This window comes from Alligator mississippiensis, chromosome 3, assembly GCF_030867095.1.
Source record: "Alligator mississippiensis isolate rAllMis1 chromosome 3, rAllMis1, whole genome shotgun sequence".
NCBI classification, from domain to species: domain Eukaryota; kingdom Metazoa; phylum Chordata; order Crocodylia; family Alligatoridae; genus Alligator; species Alligator mississippiensis.
In genome coordinates, this window is record NC_081826.1 from 253,055,461 (window position 1) to 253,079,229 (window position 23,769).

Below are 23,769 nucleotides of genomic sequence, written 5' to 3' on the forward strand. Positions count from 1 at the left end.
AACTTTTGAATGGCATTGCTTGGGAAAATGATTCTACCATCTGATATTTTTTAGACCTCATTTATTTTTATGAGCACTTGGACAAATGGAAATGGTCAGAATAATAATTTATTTATAGGTATTTTGGTATTTGGAACCAGTGCTTGTATTCTCTTTGTAATTTGTAAGATGAACTAAACTGAAGTGAATAAAGGGAGAAACTGGATTGGCTGATGGGTGTTGCAAACAATGTAGGAATTTAGTACAGTTACACAGGTCAAAACTTATTAGCCACTTTATTTAAATTTGACAAAAGAAACAGGAAAGCACAAACCTTTCAGGAAGCATGACTGTTGGAATAAGTGGTTGTTCGACAGGCATATTACCAGCCATCCACACACACAAAACATTGAGGAATCTCAGTCTTCTGGCCCACAGGCAACACTTTAATATCACAGCTGAAGGAGATTGAGAGGGGTTGGTCATTGTAGTGTTTATTGCACTTTTGGTAGATTCAAACTGTGTTTTCCTTTTTAAATGCCATCCTTATAAAGAATCTTCAATTCTGAAATGAGATCCTTCAGGAAGCTTATCACTAACTAGGGTGCATTAAACCACACAGTGTGTTAGACCTGGCCCAAAACAATGGGGAAGGATTTTTTTTTTTGCATGAAAAACATTAAAAAATGAAAGTGTTCCAGCTCTAGAACTTATATTTTAAAATACTTCCTGTCAAAACTACTTTTTATTCCCATTGTGGAAAAGTTCTACTGAGTAGAATATAGGACTGTTTAGTAATTAATGCAAAACCCTACATGGCCAAATTTTCCTCTTAGAATGAGGTGATCTTGTGGGAGTAGTTTTGCATGGGGGAGGAAATTTCTCCAATGACAACTTAACAGAGTGCTCTCTTACATTTGCATTGCCACTCTATGTATCTGATGATCTCTCCCACTTCATTTAAAAGGTGCGTACTCCCCTTTTTCTAGGAAAAGGGGAGCCTAAGATGCAGGAGAGCAGTCTTTTAAAGAAATCTCTGCTAGGTGATGGATAGATTGAGGTTGTTGCCATTTCTGCTTGTTCTCAGAACATTATTAGAGGCTTGAGTTAAGGTTGTCTGGGTGACTAACTGCTGCTAATTAAATAAGAATATTTATTTCTTCCTTTTCTGTTATCTATACTAATTTTCAAGGTGAATAATGTCCTTTACAATTTGGCACTAATTGTAGAAGCAATAAATATGCTGTTTCTGTATTTTAATGAACATTATTCACCTTGGAAAATGTAATTATAGATTATAGAAAAGGAAGTAGCATATGCTCTTATTTAATTTTCTATAATAAATGCAATTAATTTCCTATTTCATATATACTTCATAATTATTTCTTAGGAATAGAATTATCAATTATCCACCAGTTTATCCAATGAGAGCTAACCCCTATTTCTCAACCAGTTTTCTGAACAGTATTATTTTATCAATGGCACTTTGGATGTTGTTTTTCTTTGTTTACTGGTACACTTCTTTTTAATTGCTGGTGCCAGGAGTTCTTTTTGAGGAGTCTCAACTCCTGGCTTTGCCCATTTGTAGTTTTGTTTTAAGTTGAACAACAACAAAAACAAGTCACATTTATTTCTTTTGAGCTTAATTTGCCTTAACATTTGATACCTTCCCCTCTCCCCCTCCCCAAAAAAAATAAAAATAAAGGGGGAATTGGTAATGTGCATATGTTTTCTCTCAAGGACTTGGGGAAATAATGGGAACAGTAGATACATAACTTAGCCTGGAAAAGATTTCTGAGCTCCTACACTCCTCCATTCCAAATTGCACAATTTAAGGGGCTATTCAGAGAGTTATGTAATCAGTATGAATATCCAGAGTTGCACCAGTTAATGCTAACAGGTTTTTGAAACATTATTAGATCTCTTGCATCAGCTGTTCTCTAAGGTTAAGTACAGACATTCAGAAAGCCTGGGCCTTTGATTCACCTATTGCAGGTTAGTTTAACCTGTGTAGATTGAACTGATTTGCAAGTCAATACACATTCACTTTTGATTCCGGAAATGCAGCCACATGCCTGCAGTGGCTCAGGCCAGAAGCCCCGGGGAGCGGGGGCGGTACTAGACCGAGCCCTCCCTTCTGTTCAGCAGCTGCAAGGCTGGAGGGAAGCTGACCTGGAGGGGGGGCATGGGTAGGCTGCTAAGTATAAACCGGTACCCTGGCCTCCATGGTCCCCAGCTGGGGTGTGCCTGGAGGGAGAGGGGGGGAAGCAGCCCTTGCCAGGCTTCCGCACACCCCCCACCTATGCTTGCTGCTCCAGTGGCAGGAGCATGGGGTGTTGCCAGGTATGGTAGCCTGAAGGGAAGAGGGGGTTTAATCCTCACTCCTTCCCTCCAGCATGGGACTGGGGAGGGATGACAATGAAGTGGTCTAGTACAGATGCTCTATGATACTGGTGGTGCTGGGTGCCCTGCAGAGCAGAGGGAACAGGTGTGGCCAGTGGAGTCCTGGCAGGAAGGCAGCGCAGGGTGGAAGCGGCTCTGGCTGTGCCCAGGGCCAGACATTTAGGTCCTGGGGAACAGCGAGCTCCCTGCATAGTCTCAGCATCATGGACACAGTGGCAGGGCCCTAAGATCCTGTTTCATTCATCCCAGCCAAGCATTTGCTTTCTCCGCGTTCCAAACTGCCGGCAGAGACTCCGCAGCCCCCAGGGCACCTTACTGTTGGGAGACAGTGGAGAAGCTCATCTGCAAAGCTGAGCTGTTGGCAGTGTCAGCCCATTGCTCTTGTCTGGCCCCCACTATGGGCACAGAGCAGTGGATCTCCTGTACAGGAGGAGAGTGCTGCAAGCCCAGCCCTTTCCACCCGCTGTTCCCTAGACAGACAGGTCTGCCTTGGGACAGCACTCTCTGCAAGCCAGAGTTGGAACTGCTGCCCAGTTCTTGGATGTGTGCTGGCCACGTAGGAGCCGGGCCTCAGCCTCCTCCTGGTGGCCCCTGCAGCCTGTCGTCTGGCCAGCTGCCATGCCATAGACTCCTGCAGTCTGAACTGGCTCCACCTCGCATGGCTGAGAGCCCCCAGGGGCCCCAGCTTCTGGGCTGTCCCTGCCATCCCGTGCAGAGCAGCTGTGGCCCATGGGGACATGTTCCTGGAATGACGTGCCCCACGTGCCCCCAGCGCCACCCTGCTGGGCCCCACAGCCAGGCTGGCAGCAAGGAAGTGGTCTGCCTGGCTTTCTCCACATCCCGTCCAGCCCTGGTCCCACAGTGGCACCGGGGGCAGGTCTGGGGGATGGAGGTGGGAGGCACATTCCAGCACAGCTGGAGGTGGTGCTCATTTTGTGTCCTGGCTCGGGCAGGGTGGAGTGGGTGAATATCCCCCAGCCCAGCACCGCTTTCTCCTGGGCCTCGCCCTAGTCCCTGCCTGCTGTCTTTTCCCAGCACTGGCCTTGCACCAGCATCAGGGTTTGGGGGATCATAGGAGATGGGGGGATGGAAAGAACATCAGGGATGGCTGTTGCAGCCCCCATTCCAAGCAGGGCTGCCCCTAGCTGCAGTGTCCTGTGCAAGGCTGTGTGTGGCTGGGCCCCAGAGCCCTGAAAGGACATAGCTCCTAGCCTGTCTGGGCTCGTGCAGTTTGTTGCTGCCCTCCCAGGGAGCAGGATTCTCCTCAGGTCGGGTCTCAGCCTCTCTGGCCACAGCCTGATGCACTCGTCCTGTGGCTCCTGGCTGGGTGGGGTTCCCTACTTGGGACTCGGCTGCAGGGCCAAGCAGCAAGAGGTACATGCCACAGCCAGGGCCATACAGGGGAATAGGGCTCACCTATGCCCTGGTGCTGTGGGCTTGGCCGGCCCTGGGGCCACGGCTCCCAGTAACCCCTGAGGTCTGCCAGTAGCTATGCCCCCCTGCCCCTGCCAGTGGCCCAACCTCCCCACTCCCCTGCTGCCTGGCCCCAGGTCATTTGGCAGCTGCCAGCCACTCCCCAGGGCTCTGTGGTCTTGTCTTGGCTGTACCCTGAGCCACCTGCCCTGAGCTGCCTGGGCACACGGTCACTTCCCACCATTGACTGGAGTGCCTGTCCCATTCCTTTACAGCTTCATTGTCATCCCTCCCCTGTCCTGTGCTGGTGGGAGAGAGGAGGGAGGGGGGATTAAACCTCCCCCTACCCTGCCTCAGGCTACTGCATCTGGCCATGCCTCCTGCTCCTGCTGCTGGAACAGCAAGCTGGGGTGGGGGGAGGAAGCCTGGCAAGGGCTGCTATGCCCCCTTGCCAGTCAGACCCAGCTGCACTCCAGAGCAGTTTCTCACCCCCACTCCCTTCTCAGCCAGCCAAAGTACTCTAGCTAGTACCCTGCTCCACTAAAACAGGCAGCCCAGCCCAGCCCAGCCCAGCCCAGCCCAGGGCTGCAAAGCATGCTGGGATGCTGAAGGACTGTGTGTTAACTTAAACCAGGAAGGGGTCTGGGACAGAAGCTCTGTAAATGGGTTTGACCTAAATCAGTTAAGTCTGATGCTACATCCAACCAGGTTTATCTTAGACCAGTTTCAGCCATTTTGAAAGCTGTTTATGTGCACTAAATTTCTGTTGTTACAGGTTTAAACTGGTTTTTGATCATTTAAACCAGTTTATGTGTAACTTCTGTCCCTAGCCTGAATGTTGTGGATGAGGAGTATTTTTGCATTTTCCTCTAAAGATTCTTCCTCTGCTTCTGGCCCTTCAGAGAGGCAGGATACTGGACTAGGTGGATTGCAGGTCAGATCCAACCTGACATCCTTATAGTCATCTCTATAACTGTTTCTGAACCTGTTAGCACTTTGGGCCAGATTCTGTCCCACCTATTATGTGCATAAGTGGACTTAAGCACCTAAGTGCAATTCTATTTCATCTTGTTTAAGTAGGTGGGTCCTCTTCAACTTTTAGCTTTTTTGTGACTCATTCTTAAAAATAAGATGATAATTTGCTGCAAAGTGGATGCCTTAGATTTTCAAGGACCTCAACAAAATTACAAGTAGGTAGCTAAAACAAGCTTAAAGTAGGAAGCTTAAAAGGGTAGAATAGAATCTGGCCTTTTGTGCCTGATACATTTGCGGTACTCAATAAAGAACAATTATGTTAAGCTAAACTACTTTGTGAGAATATTTGGCTGATTTAGAAATAGAAGGGGAGTATCTTTCAGATAATGGAAATATAATCCCTTGTGTTATAACTAACTGGGATTGACCAAGCAAGCAGACGTAACTGAAGCCTAGTCTGAACTGAAGAGTTTTTTGCTGGTAAAATCACACCAGCAAATGATACTAGTATAGATGTGGCTTAAATAGGTAAGAAAAAGTTATTTTGTCAAGATATACTGGTTTCCTGAACAGCCACATCCATACTTCTTCCATTGGGGAAATGCCACAGAAAATTTACAACCAGTGCTCCTACTCATTGTAGGAAACCACTGGCAAAAGCTTTTAGTGTGAACTTGGCCTTAAGTGAAATCCTCTAGGGATTTATTGTGCCTGTGTTCTCCTCCTTCTCATGCAGGAACAGGTATACAGCTCTTGCACACCCTTGTACTGATAGAGCTGCATTGGTAGTGTGGGGGTGATTTTGAGGATTAAACGAAGCTTGGGGACTTGTAGAGCTGCCTACAGTGTGCATGGGGCTCCCCAGAATCTCTGCAGTTGTCACCCCAACAGCCCCAGGGACAGGACTTTGGAAGTGAGTCCTCAAAGGGGCATCCTCCTAGTTCTCTTGTGCGATGCATTCACTGGGGAAATCTCTTTGTGCGTGGGACTGTGCTTTTCAGACCACTTTGCACCACTCCATCCCTTTTATTCAGTGGAAGGGGATAGTGTGTGTGTGTGTGTGTGTGTGTGTGTGTAGAATCTTATTTCCTATAACTTAGTTTTAAGAATGGGTGAGAAGTAGGATCTTCAAGGAACTGATTCCCCTTTTTACATGCCAGGTTGCATAAATTTCCTGTTTGAGAACACTGCAGTAAAAAAAATCTTATATTAATTGCACTGTCTCTCTCAAGTGGTTGGTAAACTTCTTTTTAGGCTAAGGGCTAGAATGAACCAGCTTGGGTCAGAGGTGGGCAGGGAGGCAGGTGCTGGGGCCCAGCTGGTACTTCTGCTTTTTCTTGAGGTAGTATGGAGAGATTGCAGCTGGCAGTTCTTTCCGTAGCAGCAATGGGAAGCGACCGCTGCTGAAGCCTGTAGTTTGCCAACCTCTGGCCTAGCATGTCAGAAAGCTGCATTCAGAAAGAGAGTGAGGTAGCATTTTTCTAGACTACAAGAACTACTTAAACTAGATTAAAGGCTATTATTTATTAGAAATACTATATGCAGAAAACATGCTTTAACCTAGCTTAGTTGTAATGAGGGCAGTAGTTGAAATAAGGAGTAAGTGATCTATCTCAAACATTACTTTCTGGTCATGGGAAGAAAAGTGGGTCAGTATTGCACAAGCAGATTACCTGTCTAGTCTGATAGCGCTAAGGCCCTGATCCTGGAAATGTTTATTCTCATGCCTAGTTTTATGCATTATAATCCTCACAGTGACTACTCACAGTGTGTAAAGTTTAGCATATGTGTTGCAATGCTGGGTAATAGTGTAGACTAATTTGTAAACAACTTACCTAATAGGAAGGCCTGCCAGTGAATTAGTAGTTCATGAGATGATGGAGCCAGGAAAAACTCAAATCTGTCCGCTTCTTGTGACGTCTCTGTCTTCTCTTCAAGTCCACAAGTCTGGCATTTTCAGTCTCCTTCCAGGAAATGAATGAGATTCATAGTCCAGAAAAAACTTAGTCATTTCTGTCAGAGAGAAATATTTGTTTTTCTTGTATTGTTTTGGACTAAGGGAGGGCATCAGGTGCAAGTAAGAACAAAAGGATTTATTTAATGATCGAAACAGACTGTTTGGCTGAGATTTTTGTCACTTGAACAAAGTGTTTTGTCTGTAGAATCGAGACAGTGCAAAACAAGGGACTGATAGTTTGCCTCTTCCACAATACTATATTGCATCACCTAAGCTTTTATTAACCAAATGACATAGTATGTAATAGCTAGTAGAAGCTGAAATCTTTCATTCAAATATTGAGAATATTTGTTGCATGTTAATGAAAAATGTCCTTGAAACACAAACATTTGCAAAACGTTGGAGGGGGAATGAGATTTTTCTGATTCTCCTCCTTTTAGTCTCTGAGTGCGGTAGAATAAACAATGTTTCATTTTCTTTCCTTCTTTCTTAGGTATTAGCTCACTTTCTCATTATTCCTTGTACCATTCTGTAACATGTCAAAAGCTCCCTCAAGTTTTGATATGTTACAGAGCAGCAAAAGGAAAAAGAAATAGGAAAAACAAAAAAGTAGAAGTAATATAAATAGAAACAGAAGAAGTGGAGGTAACCTTGGATGTCATTCTTCCTACTGAATTCAGGAGGACAAAGGGGGTGATAGAGGGAAACTGAAATTTAAAATGTGAAATATTTTGAGTTGTTTTTAAAGTCTGTAGCAATTTTGTAAAATATAATAGTTGTATTTAAAGCTGAAAATGACATTGTAGTTTTTGTTCATTGGCATTACTGAAATGAAACTTTCACAGAATTTTCCAGTCCTGGGAAATCCTGAAGTTTCTGGTGTTGGTCCAAATTGGACTTAAATCAAATATAAAAGGAAAAAAATAAAGGAAATTTCCCATTAAATGCAAACTTTGCCTTACCAGTCAGGTTTACTCATTCCACGCATAAGGTGAAAAGCTTAAGGAAATTATCACCCAAACCCCAGAGGGGGAGGGCTGTGGGGCTTCTGATCCAAAAAGTGGAAATCTGTTTAGTGTTTTGCAGGCCCAGGATACTGGCTGTGGTTCTCCTGAATGAAGGTTAGGTTAGACTTGAGCAGCATGCTGGAGAATTTATTTAATGTTGAGGATATCCTGAAAGGACTTAATGAGATCCCACAAAGTGTGTGTGTGTGTGTGTGTGTGTGTGTGTGTGTGTGTGTGTGTGTGTACACACGCATGCACGCACACACATATTCATGCGTGTCGGAGGGGATCGTACTTAAAGTATCCTGGCTTGGGAGAGAATGCCTTCATTCTGGAGACTGTTGCATAGGACCTGTGGAGGGTGTGATGATCAGTGGACTTGAAGGAAATCTCAATCTGGGCAAGACTGATTTGCTCTTGACCACTAGGGTTGCCATATGTTTGGGTTTTCCTGGACAAGGCCTCACTTTTAAGATCCTCTGATTTCGGTCTGGGCGTTTTTTTAATAATACGATCAGATTTCTGGGATTTTGGTCGGCTCAGCTTCAAAGTTTTCCTGGCACTTCTCATTTTGCCCTAGCAAGGAGCTTGCTTGGGGCTTGCAGCATAGTGATTGCAGGCAAGATGCGCACATGTGGTGGGCATGTAGCCAGGCAGGGGGTGGGAGCAACCTGGGAGCTGAATACAGGTAAGTCTGTGGGGGGTGGGGTATATGTGTGTGGGTGGGTGGGAGGGGTCCAGGACTGCAGCAGGGCAGAGGATGCGCATGCGCTGGATACATGCCCCTTGCAGTGGGGGATGGGGAGGCGGGGGGCCCTTCAGGGGCAGCAGGGAGCTGCATGTCTGGCCTGGCAGCATTGGGACTTTCAGGGGCAGGGCTGGAGGGAGCAGGGGTTGCAGGTTGGGAGTGAGGGGCACAGGCAGGGCTGGGGGGGGCTGTGGCTTGGGAGTGAGTGGCACTGGGGGTGGGCAGGGCACTGGCAGTGCCAGGGTGTAGCAGGCTGTGAGTGAGGGGCATGGCCCAGGGGAGCAGGGTACTGCAGTTTGGGAGTGAGGGGCACTGGCAGGGCTGGGGTCTGTGGGTCAGGAGTGAGGGGTAACAGCAGGGCTGGGAGGGGGACTGGCTTGGGAAGGAGAATAGACAGGGAACAATAGACTGGGACAGGGAACCACTGTGTTATTGCCAGCTCCCCCCCCCCCCCCCCCCCCCAGTCTTATACTCCCTCCCTCTTCCCCCCCCCCCCCCATTAGACAGGTGTCCTCTTTTTTTTTGGAACTGGAAAATACAGGAATCCTATTGACCACTGAACAGTCAGTTTGGCTGTCGGTATGGAATTGATGTGGCAGGTTTTGTAGCTTGTTGGAAACTATGAAAATCAGTGGTTATTTGTTTGAAAACTTTGCTAATAACTACAGAGCAGTGTCCATTTAGGCTTGATTAGATTTTAATCGAATATAAATAGACTAGGTATAGCTGTAGTCATTCTCAACCCCCTTCCCCTCAAGATACAACATTTGAATTATGTTGAGTTTTGGGTGCTTCACATTTTCAGGTCCAGGGTGTCTCAAGTTGGTCATTCAAAAACTGGGGGACCCAAAAGCAGTGGGCACATTTGAAAAGTCAGCTTTCTTTCTTTTGCTCACTTGCTAACACACACACACAACATTAACTATCTAAGTATTTGTTTTCTTTCTATAGTGCAATTGTGGTAGCAGAGTTCTTGTTACAGCTATAGATGCATTATACCAAGTTTAATCGTAAAGGTTTATTAATATTCAGACAGTCAAACAGTTTGATTGGCCAAATTATAACATGATTTTAAAATAGGGATTAGTTGGGGAATAATAAGATGGGTAAGGAGTTAGGTCATGGGGGACAAGGGGCAATGGATAGAACTAAAAGGGAAGTATCAGGCTGTAAGTGTGCTCCTAGTGTAAGTCCTCAAGGATCAGTCTTCTTGGGACTGATCTTTTTAATACTTTCATTATAGTAATTGTGTTGGTGCAAGAAGGCAGAGTGTGCTGAAAATATTTGCTGAGGGCAGAAAGTTAGGAGGCATTATCAATAAGGAAGAGTACTGAGAGAGAATTCAGTGACCTTGAGGACTGTAGTAATAGAAATAGAATTAAATTAAATAACACAAAATACAAGGTCATGCCCTTGGGGACTAACAAAAATTTCTGTTGTAAGCTTGGAGCTCATCTATTGGAAATGACTGAGAATGACTAGGTGTACTAGTTCATCACAATGGGAACGGGTACAAAATGACTACAAAGATGGTGAGAGGAATGGAGATCTCATTGTAATAAAGGGGCATAGAGATTCTTGACAGGTTTTTTTGCTTAGCAAAACAAAAGCTGAGATTGCTTTTGATTCCTGCTTATAAATTCAGTAGAAGAGTAAACACTAATGAGTCAAAAGAATGCAGTTAAGATAAATGACAATGGCACAAAAACAAATGGGTATCATTTGGCCATAAATACATTTATATTGGAAATTAGAAGAACGTTCCTAAACTTGAAAACAGTGAGGTTCTGGAACAACCTCCCAATAGGAGTCAGTGGGGCAAAAAAATCAAACTACTTTTAAGATGGAGCATAATGCATTTATGAAAGGGGATATACATTATGGTGCTTGAAATACAAAAATGTTTTGCATTGCTATGTGTTCAAGGTAAAAATACCATATTTTTTGCATACAATTAACACCTCTTCTACTGAATAAGGCATCCAGTTTGTTTTTGAAAGGCAGAATGAATAAAAGAAGATACTCCCTTGAAAATACTGGTAAGTGTAATATTATTCCAGGGAAAACGGGCATCTGCTGTTGGGGTGGGGAGAGAGCAAAACGTTGTGGGTGCTCTGTTAACTTCTTAGCTATTGTATATAAGAAAATAATGCAACCTCTCATGAAGTCTATGGTAAATTAATTTTAAAAGGTCACTATAGGACTTTTTTTAACATTGTAGAGTATTCATTTACCTTTTTTGTGAGTTTTATTTCTAAAGCTAGATGCTAATATTTTTTGTAAAATGATTTGGGTTGAATTTATTTTAAGGTTTTGACTAGAAGCAAAACTCTTTTGTAGCTCTATGAACTTTCAAAGAGTACTACTGAAGCAAGCGTTTGAATATTCAAGGTTTAGCAAATGGCTTATGTTAGAGTCATACAAGTTTCGTGCTGCACACGGGAAGTCTTAATCTTATCTTGCTAAATGCAAGTTTTATCTGGCTATTTTACAATGGTATCATATGCTTCAAAACACAGCATGAGGCCAAGGAGAAAGTTCTGATCAGTCAGAGAGAGAATAAAGTTTGCCTTTTGTTTCTATGTTTTTAATCTTAGTGTTTGGATTATTGTTAGTGTATGGTCACATGCTTATCAGGTTAATACCAACTGATAACTTTGCACATGCTTACTCCAATTACAGAAGGTACCTATTCTTCCATATATGAACACGAATGTTTTCTTTAGAAACAAAAGCCTGGATCCTTCCTTACTGTTATTGGTTTCAGCAGTTGCTACTGAGAAACTGGCCTCTTGGCTACAGTTTTTAGAGATGGAAAATGCCTGTTATATCACTGAGCATCTCCCTGCAAGCACAGGATAGACTGACTGCTAGTCCCAGATATTAAACTGATCTTAAGTTGTGGTTAAAGTTTAAAGTGTGGCTATCTGTTCTACACAGCCCATGTACAATAATGCCTAATCATAACTTTCCACAAGCATATTGCCTGTGTTAGGGTAACTATTTAAGGGAAGATGGCCCAAACCAAGTGCAATGAAACAATGGGAAACTCATCAATATATCTTTTATTATACAAAGAACGCTTAATTGTTGTAACTCTTAACTATAAACTCAACTGGATATATGCTGCACCCCTTCAAGTGCATAAGTCTGCTGTGGACCAAGTTGTGGGGTGAGGTGGGCACACTGGAGGGGAGGGACAGAATCCAGCTAGATCTAGACAGGTTACAGAGGTGGGCAGATGAGAATAGGATGGAATTCAATGCAGATAGGTGCAGGATACTGCATCTAGGGAGAAGGAACCAGCAACACACCTATAGGCTGGGAAACGCCCTTCTTGTCAACACGGTGGCAGAAAGGGATCTTGGAGTCATTGTTGACTGCAGGATGAACATAAGCTGCCAATGTGAGGAAGCGGTCAGTAAGGCTAACTGCACCTTGTCGAGCATCTACAGATGCATCATAAGCAGGTCCAGGGAGGTGATCCTTCCCCTATATGCATCATTGGTCAGGCCACAGTTGGAGTACTGCATCTAGTTCTGGGCGCTGCACTGTGAGGGATGTGGCTAGCATTGAGAGGGTCCAGAGGAGGGCCACTCACATGGTCAAGGGGCAGTGGGGCAGGCCTTACGAGGAAAGGCTAAAGGGCCTGAACCTTTCCACCTCCAAAAGAGAAGGCTGAGAGGGGATCTGGTGGCCGTTTACAAACTCACCAGGGGGGACCAGCGAGAATTGGGGGAGGCTCTGTTCCCCCAGGCACCACCTGGGGTTACTAGGAATAACAGCCACAAATTGTTAGAGAGTTTCAGTCTGGACATCAGGAGACATTACTTTATAGTTAGGGCTTCCAGGCGCTGGAATGGGCTCCCAAGTGAGGTGGTACTCTCTCCTACCTTGGGGGTCTTCGAGAGGAGGCTGGACAGATATTTGGCTGGGGTGATATGACCATGGCACCCATTCCTGCCCGGGGCAGGGGGTCAGACCTGATGATCTGTTTAGGTCCCTTCCGACCCTAAGCACTATGAAACTATGAGATATAACTAGCAAGTTTTACACCTATGATAGAAATGCCAGAGAGTGGACAGAGAATGTGGGGGGGGGAGAGGTGTAGGGTAGGCGGGTAGGATTGTCAAACTTACCTGCTGTGAAGACTCAAAGATTCCAGATGCTGCTGCTGTGGGGTGCACTCCCTAGGGATTGCCATTATACTGTCTCCTTTAAATTGGTGCCTGGGGCTGGTGCTTTGCTTGCCTATCCTCAGTTTATGCTACTGAGCGCTGGACCTAGAAAAGGCTGTTCACTTACCTAGAGTATACACTCATCTGAACCTAATACAAACAGTGCTCATTTAGTATCGTCAGTACTGGGGTATTGGCAGCTTTCAAACTGACTAGTTACCCTCATTTTCAAGCCTTCTAAGACTTAGCTTTGCGGCTGCTATTAGGAGCCTGGAAAAGGATGGGGGCTTCGGGGCTGCTAATACCACAGCACTCAGTGTGATGTACTAAATGAGCTTTGTTTACAAGGCTGTCAGTGCTATGGTATTAGCAGTTCCCAAACTGACTATCCTGGCCTTTCCAAGATCTCTATTAACAGTCCTCTGATAGCTGTTTCCCTTGGTGCAGCCAAAGCCAGCAGTTATGCAGTTAACTAGATTGCAACTAAGTTACAAAGGAGATAGTGATGAAAAGTGCTACATTATAAGTAATAGGCAACAAATTGGAACTGGCATTTTATGTAGAGACGTGAATTATAGACTTATATGGCAGGCACATAAGTGGAATAAATTGCAGTCCCCCTCACCCTTCTTTTTTGTCACAGATCTGCAAAACTGTCAAACCTTAAGCAGAAGGCAGGGCAGGACGGCACCTTTATAATAACAGGCCTCATATACACTAAGTAAAACTTTAGCTTAATCACCAAGGCATGAATAATTCCAGCCTTATTCAGCAAAGCACTCTTGCCTATGCTTAAGTGCATGACTTTGCATGACTTTAATGGACTATACAGATGCTTAAGATTAAGCATGTGTTTAAGTGTTTTGTAGAATCAAGGCCTACTTCTGCCACCTTCTCATTACATACATTTGTAAGAATATAACTTTGTACTGTTAATGTTTAATGTTAGTAACTGAAATGCAGAAATCCCCAATGTTCCCAAAAAATTGAAATGTGTAATATGTTCAGGTGTTTGAGAGTAAAACATGAATTCTCTTTCTGTTCCTGCCTGATGTTCTTTTGAGTTTAGAAAGTGTAGTGTTGTAGACACTCTGATCCTTTTTGCTAGAAACTAAGCAGGAAGGAACCAGGGAACAAATAAGGAAATGCTCATTTTGCCCATAATTTTGGGTCAAGTTGAAGTGTTGTAGGAGCAAACACATTGTCATATTTCCTATTGTAGCATGACGCTGCTGCCAGATAACTTTGTGGTGCTTTGTCATTTAAAACTCCGTGTCTTAGTAAGCAGTATAAAGTATAATAGTAATGACCTTTCACTGGCACTGGGACCTCTGCACAACATGGTAGTGTGTCCCAATGAGGCCGCCTACTCCCCTACAGCCTCAGCCGGTTCACCACTTTAAATGACAACAGGTAATAATTTAGTAAGCAGCACAGTAGCACCAGCAGCATCTCAGGCAGCCAAACTGTCACAGAGCCTTTCTTTCCTTTCCTGTAGGAGCTTCTTCTCCAGCAGCTGCCAGAGAAGTCTCCCTGCCGGCCCCAGCCCTGGGGCTTAGATGCGCCTACCCAGGGCCCTGTGTCCTTCCAGTCAGGTGTTAGTGGTGTTGGTCTAAGGACATAGCACTGGCAAGATAAGGTCCTTTCCTTTGGGTCAATCTAATCTGGTATGTTTTAGCAGACTAACTGAATAGGGTTGAAAAACCCTTTGTCAGGCTGGGGAAGCACCTACAGTTGGTGTGTTCACTCTTCCTGGATGAAAGGAATAGTAAAGAAGCCAGAGGCTGGCATGCAATGCAGGCAGGAAAGCCAGTTAGTGAAAATGAAAATGGAGGCATCAGGGGGTGAGGGACAGGCTGGGGTCGGGGGGGAAAGGGAATGTAGCAGCTCAGGTAAAAGTATCTGGGGAGTCAGATGTCCAGCAGGTTGTAGTGTGTCATAAATCCATTGTCTATATTAAGTCCATGAGTTTCTGTACCTAGGAGGCTGATGAAGTGAAGTTCCTAGGCCTGGCTCTGAAAAGTGGTTTGTAAATTCAAACGAGCACCGAACCTTGCTAACCTAACCTCATCACCAGAACTGAAGCCAACTTCCTACAGTTCAAAACACAAAACCTGCCAATGATCTCCAGTACCCCCACAAACTGCACACCAGAATCTATCAAAGACAAGAATACCCAACTACCTGTGGGGATACATTTCTCACAAAAAACCCACTCTGTTTCCAGTCTCTCAGGCCTGATCCTGAAAGGGAATTTACAAATCACCTTTCACAGCCGGGCCGATGAACTTCACTTCATCAACCTCCTAGGTACAGAAAGCTGAGCTGAGCTCACCTGGAGCCTTACAGCTCTGCTGCAGCCAGCAAGCCTCAGGCCTGTCAAAGACATGATGGGTCTGGGCTTTCCCCAGCCAGGACTGTGTGCATGCGTGTGATAGCTAGAGGTTATGGCACCTCCTACCTGCCTTTCACCAGGGGGATCCTCGGTCTTGGCATTTCCTGGGGCTGCCGTACTGCTAGCAGTTCCACCAGACCTCCCTGACCCTGGCAGAGTGCAGTTTTAGTAGTCCTGCCCAGGACCTGGGGTCTTCTTCTTCCCCATAGCCCCACCCCGTACCTCCAAGTTTGTCCTGGCATGGAAGCTCAGCAGGGACATGTTCTTCCCCTGCTGGCTGGTGATACAATGAGTGCCCCCTCCAGCCGAGAGTGGGCCATTAACTGATTTTAAAAAATGAAAAAAGGAAATAGGTGTGGACGGAGTGAGGAGGGTGGCATTCACTCTGTCTGTACCTGGAGCTTGGGGAACCCTAGCAGCGGGAGGTTCACCTTCAAGAATACCAGCTGCTGTACCAAACCAGGATCCAAACAGGTGCAGTGGGGTGTCACACCATCCCCAGTGATGCTGGACACCCTCTCTCTCAGAGCACTGGTCAGTGGACAGGACAGCTGCTTGTTGGCAACTGTGTCCAGATCTAGCCACATCTGGCTGCGGCTTGCCCAGTAGGCCAAGGGGTTGCACAGCAGCGCCTCCACATCCTTGGCAAGATTGGCAGCCATGAAGGCCTGAATGCTACCTGCCTGATGGTGGAGTCTGGTGACTCTGGACCCCACCATAGAAGCCAGGCCCTTGGTGCACATTGGCAGCTCCTGTGGTGGAGGAGGAGACTGGCTGGTGGATGGCGTGCTAGCATGGGACAGTGGATCCCCCTCTTCCATGTCCCGCTGCCTCCACGGTTCTGCCTCCCAGACTCTCTTCACCAGCACCTCCATCCACTGATTCAGGGTTTGGCTGCTGCATATGCTGCCCTTCACTCTCAGGTCACACATGGCAGCTAGCACATGGACTGTACTGGCCTGCAAAGGATCAAGCCATTTCCTGATGCTGTCCTTCAGCGACCTCACCAGTGCCTGCGCATCGCTTGCCCCAGCTAGGAACGTTGATCCCCTGGAAGCTCACCATTTGGTTCTGAAGCTCCCTTACTACAGGGATCACCTGGCTAAGGAGGGCATTGGCAGCGCTGAGGGTCTCGGTGGCCTTGAGTAAGGGCTTGAGGACCACCGAGATCTGGGAGATGGCATCCCACTCAGCTCTCTTCAGGGGCTTGCTGATCCCAATCTCCCCGAGCAAGGCCATCTCATGGATGGCCTTCTGTTGCTCCACCAGCCTCTCGAGCATCAGGTATGTGGAGTTCCACTGAGGCTCCACATCCTGCATGATTTTGTGCTGCAGGACATTCAGCTCTGCTTATTTGTCCTACAGCATCTTGTTCCCCTTGATGCTCCGGTGGAAGTAGCCTGCCACCTTCCTGCCTTGTGTAGCTCCTCCTTCAAGTACTCCCTGCATGCCTTGTATAGGGTGGGTACCACCGTCTTGCTGAAGGTGTTGCATGTGGGCACTTGGTAGGATGGGGCCAGGAGCACCATAAGCCACCTGAACCCTGGCTGCTCAACTAAGGAGAAGGGCTGGCCACTGACAGCAAGCGTCTTCCCCAATGCTCTGGGTGATCTTGCTTGGCCTTGCAACGCACCCCAATTTTCTGTCCTCCTTTCCCCCACTGTTCCAGAGTGCCCTGCCTCTGCTTTGGGAGGATGGGGGCTTTGGATCAAGAGGGGGACTTCCCTTTGGGCAGACTCCTGCTGGTGCCAGGCTGAGGAGGAGCAAGGGCAAGGGGGTGTCGCTACGGAGATGCATCAGCATCCCCGTGGTGCACATTTGTTTTGTTCCCTTGCCCCAGCTGGTTTTGGCTTGGCAGTGTAGGCAGATAACATATGTGGGATCATCTGCGAGCTCAAAATGATCCCAGACCATGCTACCTGCTCACTTCTGGGGTGCAGGTGCATGTGTGGATGCTGCATTTTCCCCCTCCTCAGCAGGCAGAAGCACAGCAACTAGAGGAGCGGACTCAGCTGAGATGCTTGCCTCTGCAGCCTCTACCTCGGTCTCCTCTGAAGTGTCTTCTGGGGAAGGAGACCTGGCTCTAGGGGAAACTTGAGGGTGTGGAGCATAAACTCAGCTGATTTCCCCCTCCTTCCCCAGAATTTCCCTTGCTAGGGCACTTAGATCCAGATCCAGCTCTTCCTCTGGCACTGGAAGACTCAGCATGGGAAGTGAAATGGGGGTGGAGGAGACTCGTTCTGGTGCTGCTGCTTGTTGTCATGAGGGGGGCGGTTATGGCTGGTGCTCTTGGAGGGGATGCAGTCTCAGGCACAGGTAGTGGCACTGGCATTGCTCCCTTCTCCTTGCTGCTTGTGGAAGCCTCATCCCTGCTAGTTGGAGGAAAGAGGCTGCGTCTCCGTTTTTTGGTGAGGGGGAACTTGCACTTCTCCCTCTACCCCAGGGGCAGGCAATGATTTCGGGTGAAGGGCCACTTACCAAGTTTTGGCAAGCTGTTGAGGGCTGTGTTTAACTCTCCTGTTCAGGGAAGCAGGAACAGCCCCATGGTCCCAGGTCAGAAGCCTCTGCTAAGTCTTGCTGCTGGGTCCTGCCACCAAGACACTAATTACAGTCACTGAACAGCTACACAGGGTAATATGAGAGCAGTCCTTCCCCCCTCGTCTCCCCTATTCCCCCTCCCTCTCTTTACTTTCTGTTTCCCTGCAGGCAAGCCCAGCTTGATCTTCACAACTCGAAACATTTTGAAACTTTTGAAATGTTTCGACTGCCCTCATTTCATTTCGAAGCTGGTTCAAAGCACTCTGTTTCGTTTAGATTTCACTGTTTCGAGCTCGAAACGAGTCAAAACAGCATCGAAATGAAACAGGCAGTGAAATTTCGCAAAGCCCTAGTAAGTATATTGAACTCTTGCATAGGAGAAGAGAAATGCAGATGTTTAAGTACAGACGTTCAGAAAGCTTCTGGCAAAAGTGCTCTAACTATGGTACTTTATTTAAAGCTCTGTAAGTTAAAGTGAGAGAGAACTGAGCAGACTTTCATTGTTTTGGTGGGGAGGGCTTGAAGCCTGCCTGCACTGGCTGAGGCCAGAAGGCTTGGGGCTCTCCTGCACACCTCTCAGGAGGCTCCAGAGCTGCCCCTTTCCCCAGCCTTGCCCCCTCCCTGCCCCCCCCCCCACCAGCTGGTGGCTGTCAGCAGTGTCTGGTGGGGAAGGAAGCCCATGTGCTATGTGGACCCCTGCAGGGGAAGAGAGCCCTCCTGCCATGCAGCCCCTGCCAGATTGCTGGGTTGGGTCGCGCGGGGGGGGGGGGGGGGGGGGGGGGAGGGGAGGGGAGGGGAGGGGAGGGGTGGGGTGGGGTGGGGTAGGCTGGGTCCGTGCGATGGGCGGGAGCTCCCTTTCCCCCCTACCCCAGCCTCTTGACAGCTGCAGCCAGGAACTGAAGCATGGAGCTTCCTGACCTAGCTTTTTGCTGTGCCAGGAACTGGAGGTGGGGGAAGGAAGCCCCTGTGCTGTGTGGGCCCCACCCCCCAGATTGCTGGCTGGGGAGGGGGGAGGGAGGGAACCCCTGTGCCGTGCAGACCTGGCTTAGCCTCCCTCCCCCGCCTCAAGACCCAACCCAGCAATTGGAGGGGGGTCACAAGGTACAGGGGCTCCCTCCCCCCCACCCGCCAGCTGCACAGAGAGGAAACGGAGTCTTTTTTGTCTCTCGTCTGTGAAAGTCCAGGGGTGGAGTCAGGCTGGTGCTCACTGGGAGCAGATAAGCACTAACTGAGGCTAACAAGCTGCCCAGCCAGAGGCCCCTGGAATGCTAGGGGAATGCACCTTACCTTGGATCACAATGGGATGTGGTACAGATGTTCAGTAAAGTACTTTAACCTAAAGTGGTTTGGTCTGATACCACATCCATCCAGGGTTAACTTAAAGAGGGGGGGGGGGGGATCCACCATTTTTAGTGCTTTATGTGCTGTGCACCTCTGTTCTTTTACAGCTGTAAAATACTTTTTGTGCTTTTAACTCCCGATAAGTATAACATCTATACCTAGCCGCAGTGTTAAAATACTGGATGATTAAAGGTATGATTCTGGATAGATATCTCCTGCTGAAGTGAGTGGGAACTTGGGATGTTCAAGGGATGTACATCGGGTTCCCAGATGTAATTAGATGTTGCCATTTATCTTACTGAGTTCACTGATTACTTTCAAAGATGCTTCTCTCCTGCTAGAATAGCTTCAGTGACCTTTCTTCCACACATTTACCTGGGTGACTCACAGTTTGTTAGTAGAAGTTAAACATGCAGCTCTGCTGCATTTTACTGGCATAAACAATTTCTTAAGAACAATGAAGATTTCTCATGTGGGGTATGAATACGTTACCACTTTGCAATTGAACTGCAGGTGAGATATTTTTAAAGAACAAATTTTTGAAAGTCATTTGGTGCATGTTTTAATTGTATGTAGCTGCATAGTGGGCATGTATTTAGTAAGTTTTACAGATAAAGGGTTTTTCCAATTCAACAAATTTAGCTGTTTGTTAATTACAGGTTTCAAATATTATAGCATGGTGACATAATTGGTATCTGTATCATAGCTGACATACTGATACAATGTTTGTCACAAAGCCCCCATTTATGGCTTGCATGCCTGGAATCAGTTTGTGTATTGAAAAAATACTCTACCATGTGAAGCATAAATACTGGGATGTAATCCAGAAGATTTGACCTAGTTTTCTTAGAATTAAGTGCCTATCAGTGTTTTGATTATACTTTAAACTCAAAACTGAACAAATGAAATTGGTTACCATTACATGTTCAGAGTAAAAGCTATTGCTAGTACAGGTCAACAAGAGATTTCTCCGTACACGTGCAGATGCTTACGTTCATTATGGAATTTCTTACCCTTTTTTGAAGTGTTCTTGCTTTAGCTACTCTTGCATGAGGTGGTTTTTGGGTCAGAATTTTCATAAGTGGCTAATGATTTTTTGGGTACCTCAGTTTTTAATTCTTAGTTTGAGATTTCCAAAAAGGGACAAAATGTTGAGCATGTACCTAACCAAAATGAGGTAGTCCAAATCTCTAACTACTTTGAAAATAGGAACTATGAAAGCATACATGTAAGCAACACACTATTTTTCATTGCAGAAAAGTGAAGTTAGAGGACCAACAGGCATTTTCATGCTTAATGATTTGTTCCCAGAGCTCTGGCTGCAGGACTTTCATGAAATATCAGACCTGGAAGAGAATTTTGAACATTGACAAAGACATGAATTCATTAATGATCATACTTCATGCTCTGTTTTGCTGCTAAAAGCTTATAAGGAGAAACATGGCTGCTGTTTGTCAGTAATTAGAAACTGTTAGAAATTGGCTGAGTGCTCATCTAATTTTTAGAGTTTGCAAATGAAGTCTTCAAGTCTGGAAGGCTTGATTCTCAGGATTTGACATTTTTTACTCTCTAGATTCATTCTAAGCTGGGTCCCGTCACTTTTACTCTCAGCAAGTGGTACAATACTTTACATAGTAAGTAGTCTCATTGATTTCAGTAGGAGTACTCAATTTGAATAAGGGACTGTTCACTGTGCTGAAGGCTGAATTTGGCTCAGACTCAGCTTTGAGCCACTGCAGTTGTTTGTTACTACAATGGTAGTTTTTGTTGATTCAACAGAGTTTCTGAATAATATGATTATTTGCCCTTTTGACCAGCTACCTGATCTCTCTTTAGAGACATCTTTCTGTTAGTCTGTTTGAATATAGTAAACATTGTTGGGAGCATGAAATGTTACCGTTCTTGCTGCTGTTCGTGAATGGATTATTTACAAACACAAACACGTCAAGGAGCACAGTTTTCCTTTACTGGGTGGAATGTGAAATTTTGCAGTAACACATTCTGAATTGCTTTGGAAACTGGGCAGAGAAATAGATCTACTCAATCAGATAGTGTTTACGTTCAGTTTTTAAATCAGTAGAGCCAAAAATGAGATTTCCTGCAGACTCTAAAGGTGGTTGTTCTATAGAGTAACTGATTTGAAATGTCAGCCAGATAATAGTCTTTAAATTTCATTTATGTCCATGATGAAATATTAATGCATGGAAAAGTTAAGCTACAGCTGAGCTTTTTTCCCCTGCCCTCAAATCCAAGGTTTTTCTTTTATGAAGGGTAAAGGCAGTCAGCTTTGCGTGACTGTCTGACTTGTTTACTGTTGTCTTTTAAGCTTCACCTCTCTTTGACCTTGATGTTCATACGTTGAAAAGCTGAGAACAAACAGGCAGGTGAAAGCATTAAAATAGGCAGGTGAAGACACTGTGTTAAAAAAAAAAAAAAAAAAAAAAAAAAAAAAAGCAAAACAGGTGCATTCTGCCTGTCTGTTAATTAATAGTTCACTGCATCATTAGGCATCTTTTGCAGCCTTCCAAGGTACATTACACACTTTTCAGGGAAACTGCTTTTTCTTTATAGTATTGTGGTGTTTAGAAGCCACAGTCAGAATTTGAGACGTGTGTTGGGTGCTGTACATGAAAAGAGAAGGGAGATGTTGGAAACACTGGTTCAAAGCATTTTCTTTAACCCTGGGAATAAAAAGCATGTTTAGACACACTTGTTCAAATTTTTAAAAAAATGCAGGGAGTGAGACATCTAAATATCTTTGTAGATATGGATCTATTTCAGGGGCAGGCAGTTATTTTGGGCAGAGGGCTGCTTACCCAGTTTTGCAGCATAGGTAGCCCCCCCCCTTGACAGGTGCCCCGCCCCCTGGTCACTGTCTTGGGACCAGTGTCCCAGGGCCGGCACCAGTGGGGCCCAAAGCGGGGCACAGGCTGGCAGGGGTCAGTGGAGCTGGGCTGGGCTGCACCAGCAGGGAGATGGGGGAGCTGGCCCAGCTCCATAGAGCCCCTGCTGGCTGGGACCCCGCTCTCCTGCCACCCTGCTCTGGGCCCCACCAGCAGCTGTGGCCCCCCTACTTGCTGTGCCGGGCAGTGTTGGCTGCTGCTGGCCTCCTGGAGCTCGCTTGCTAGGCAGCCCACAGGTGGTGGTGGCAAAAACTGCCCAGCGCGGCAAGCGGGGGAGGGGCCACAGCTGCTGTCATCACACTCAGCCCCGACAGGCAAGCCGGGAGCTGGTGCAGGGCCCAGGCTGGCAGTAGGGCCGGGTTACAAAGTGGTACTGAGTGCGGGGGGGGGAAGTGGCCCCTCGCTTGTCCTGTGCCTGGTGCCCCGTCCCGTAGCTGCTCGCAGCCCACCTGGGGCTGCCTGTGCCTGCTCCACACAGCCCCGCACAGGCTGCGAGTGGCTGCAGCGCAGGGCGCTAGCCACGTGGCAGGCAAGGGGCCGCTTTACTCAGCTTTTCCCTGGGCCACTTTTCCCCAGGCTCCTTCCCTACCCAGGGTCCTCCCCTGCCCTCCCCCCTTCCCTTCCCCCTTCCCCGAGCTTCTGGCATGGGGCAGCCATGTGGTTCCAGGCCAGAAGCCCTGCCTGGGGTTTCCGGCTGTGGGGGGCCGGGCAGGCCCTGCTGTTGTGGGAGCCCGCTGGGCTTCCCCTGAGTCCTACTGCCCTTGGTTCCTGTCATTTTTGACAGGAACCAAGGGCAGATGAATATTAATTTTCTAAATTTTTTAGGAGCCCTATGGGCCAGATAGAATGGCCTCCCAGGCGAGATCTGGCCTGCAGGCCTTATTTTGCCCACTCCTGATCTATTTCCAATAAAAGACAAAATGCTCGTGGCAATTAAATCACTCTTAGGAAGTCTGAAAATTATTACTCTGCTGGAAAGAGGGATTATTAGACATTTCTTCAGAAGCCTATGAGAATACTGAAATAACTGCTACATTTTAAAGGCAATACTTTCTTTTGTGTTTGCAAAATCCATAAAAAAGCTTTGTGACTCTTTACTAACAAATAACACTCTCCCCTTTTTCTTTTTTTTAGAGCCTAATCACAAAGAAACACTTCTTCATCTCTCTGTGAGACTGGGCTTGGTGAAACTTTCCCAGTTCCTGTTAGCACAGCCTAGTGGGACACTGGCATTAACCTTACCTGGTGAAGATGGAGCAACACCATTAGATTTGGCTTTACAGGATGGACATGCCAGACTTGTTGAAACCTTCACAAAGTGAGTGTAATTGCTTCAAACCTCTATTAAACTATTATTCTTTACAGCCAAAGAACAGAATGTTGTTTTTCTCAAATTAGGTTTAAGTTTAAGATATTTGCTTCTTGTTAGCGGTAAATTTGTAGGCATGTAATCCAGTATTTTGAGATTAAAATAAATTTATGATGTGTTTTCTTTAATAGTTTAGGGTCTGTTGAATTTTTCTCTTCTAGAGTAAATAGTTTAGGCTTGGCATTTAGTCTTTTACTTTAAAAATAATAATTAAAAATGGTGCTTTTGCTTTGGATTTCTAAGCGTGCCAACACAAAATTTGAAAGTACGTATGAGAGTATATGCAGTCTTTTGCATAGCGTTGTAGTTTGAACAGTGTTATAGGAACAACACCTTTATTTACTCATCAGAGTCTGTATTCACAGTTACAGCTGCTTAGTTCAGTGACAAAAACAAAGTTTATACTATTCTTAAGTGTACAGAACCAACCCAGAAAAATGATGTGAACTGCATTTTATTCCTCCTTTTGCATAAATGGAATTGTTTACTAAGTCACGATTACAAGTTTTGCGGGGGGGGGGAGGGAGAGAAAGATGTTGCATAGTTTAATATTCACATAAATA

The 23,769-nt window shown here is 46.2% G+C and overlaps 1 protein-coding gene across 5 annotated transcripts in view; it reads left to right on the top strand.

The window, feature by feature from the left end:
* ARHGEF28 (Rho guanine nucleotide exchange factor 28) overlaps positions 1-23,769 on the top strand; it is a 232,915-nt gene that overhangs the window by 73,438 nt on the left and 135,708 nt on the right. For all 5 annotated transcript variants that reach the window (XM_019482597.2, XM_059725095.1, XM_059725094.1 and 2 more), the window contains one exon: positions 22,972-23,155. In XM_019482597.2, coding sequence (XP_019338142.2) covers positions 22,972-23,155 — 184 coding nt within the window. The remainder of the gene's footprint in view (positions 1-22,971; positions 23,156-23,769) is intronic.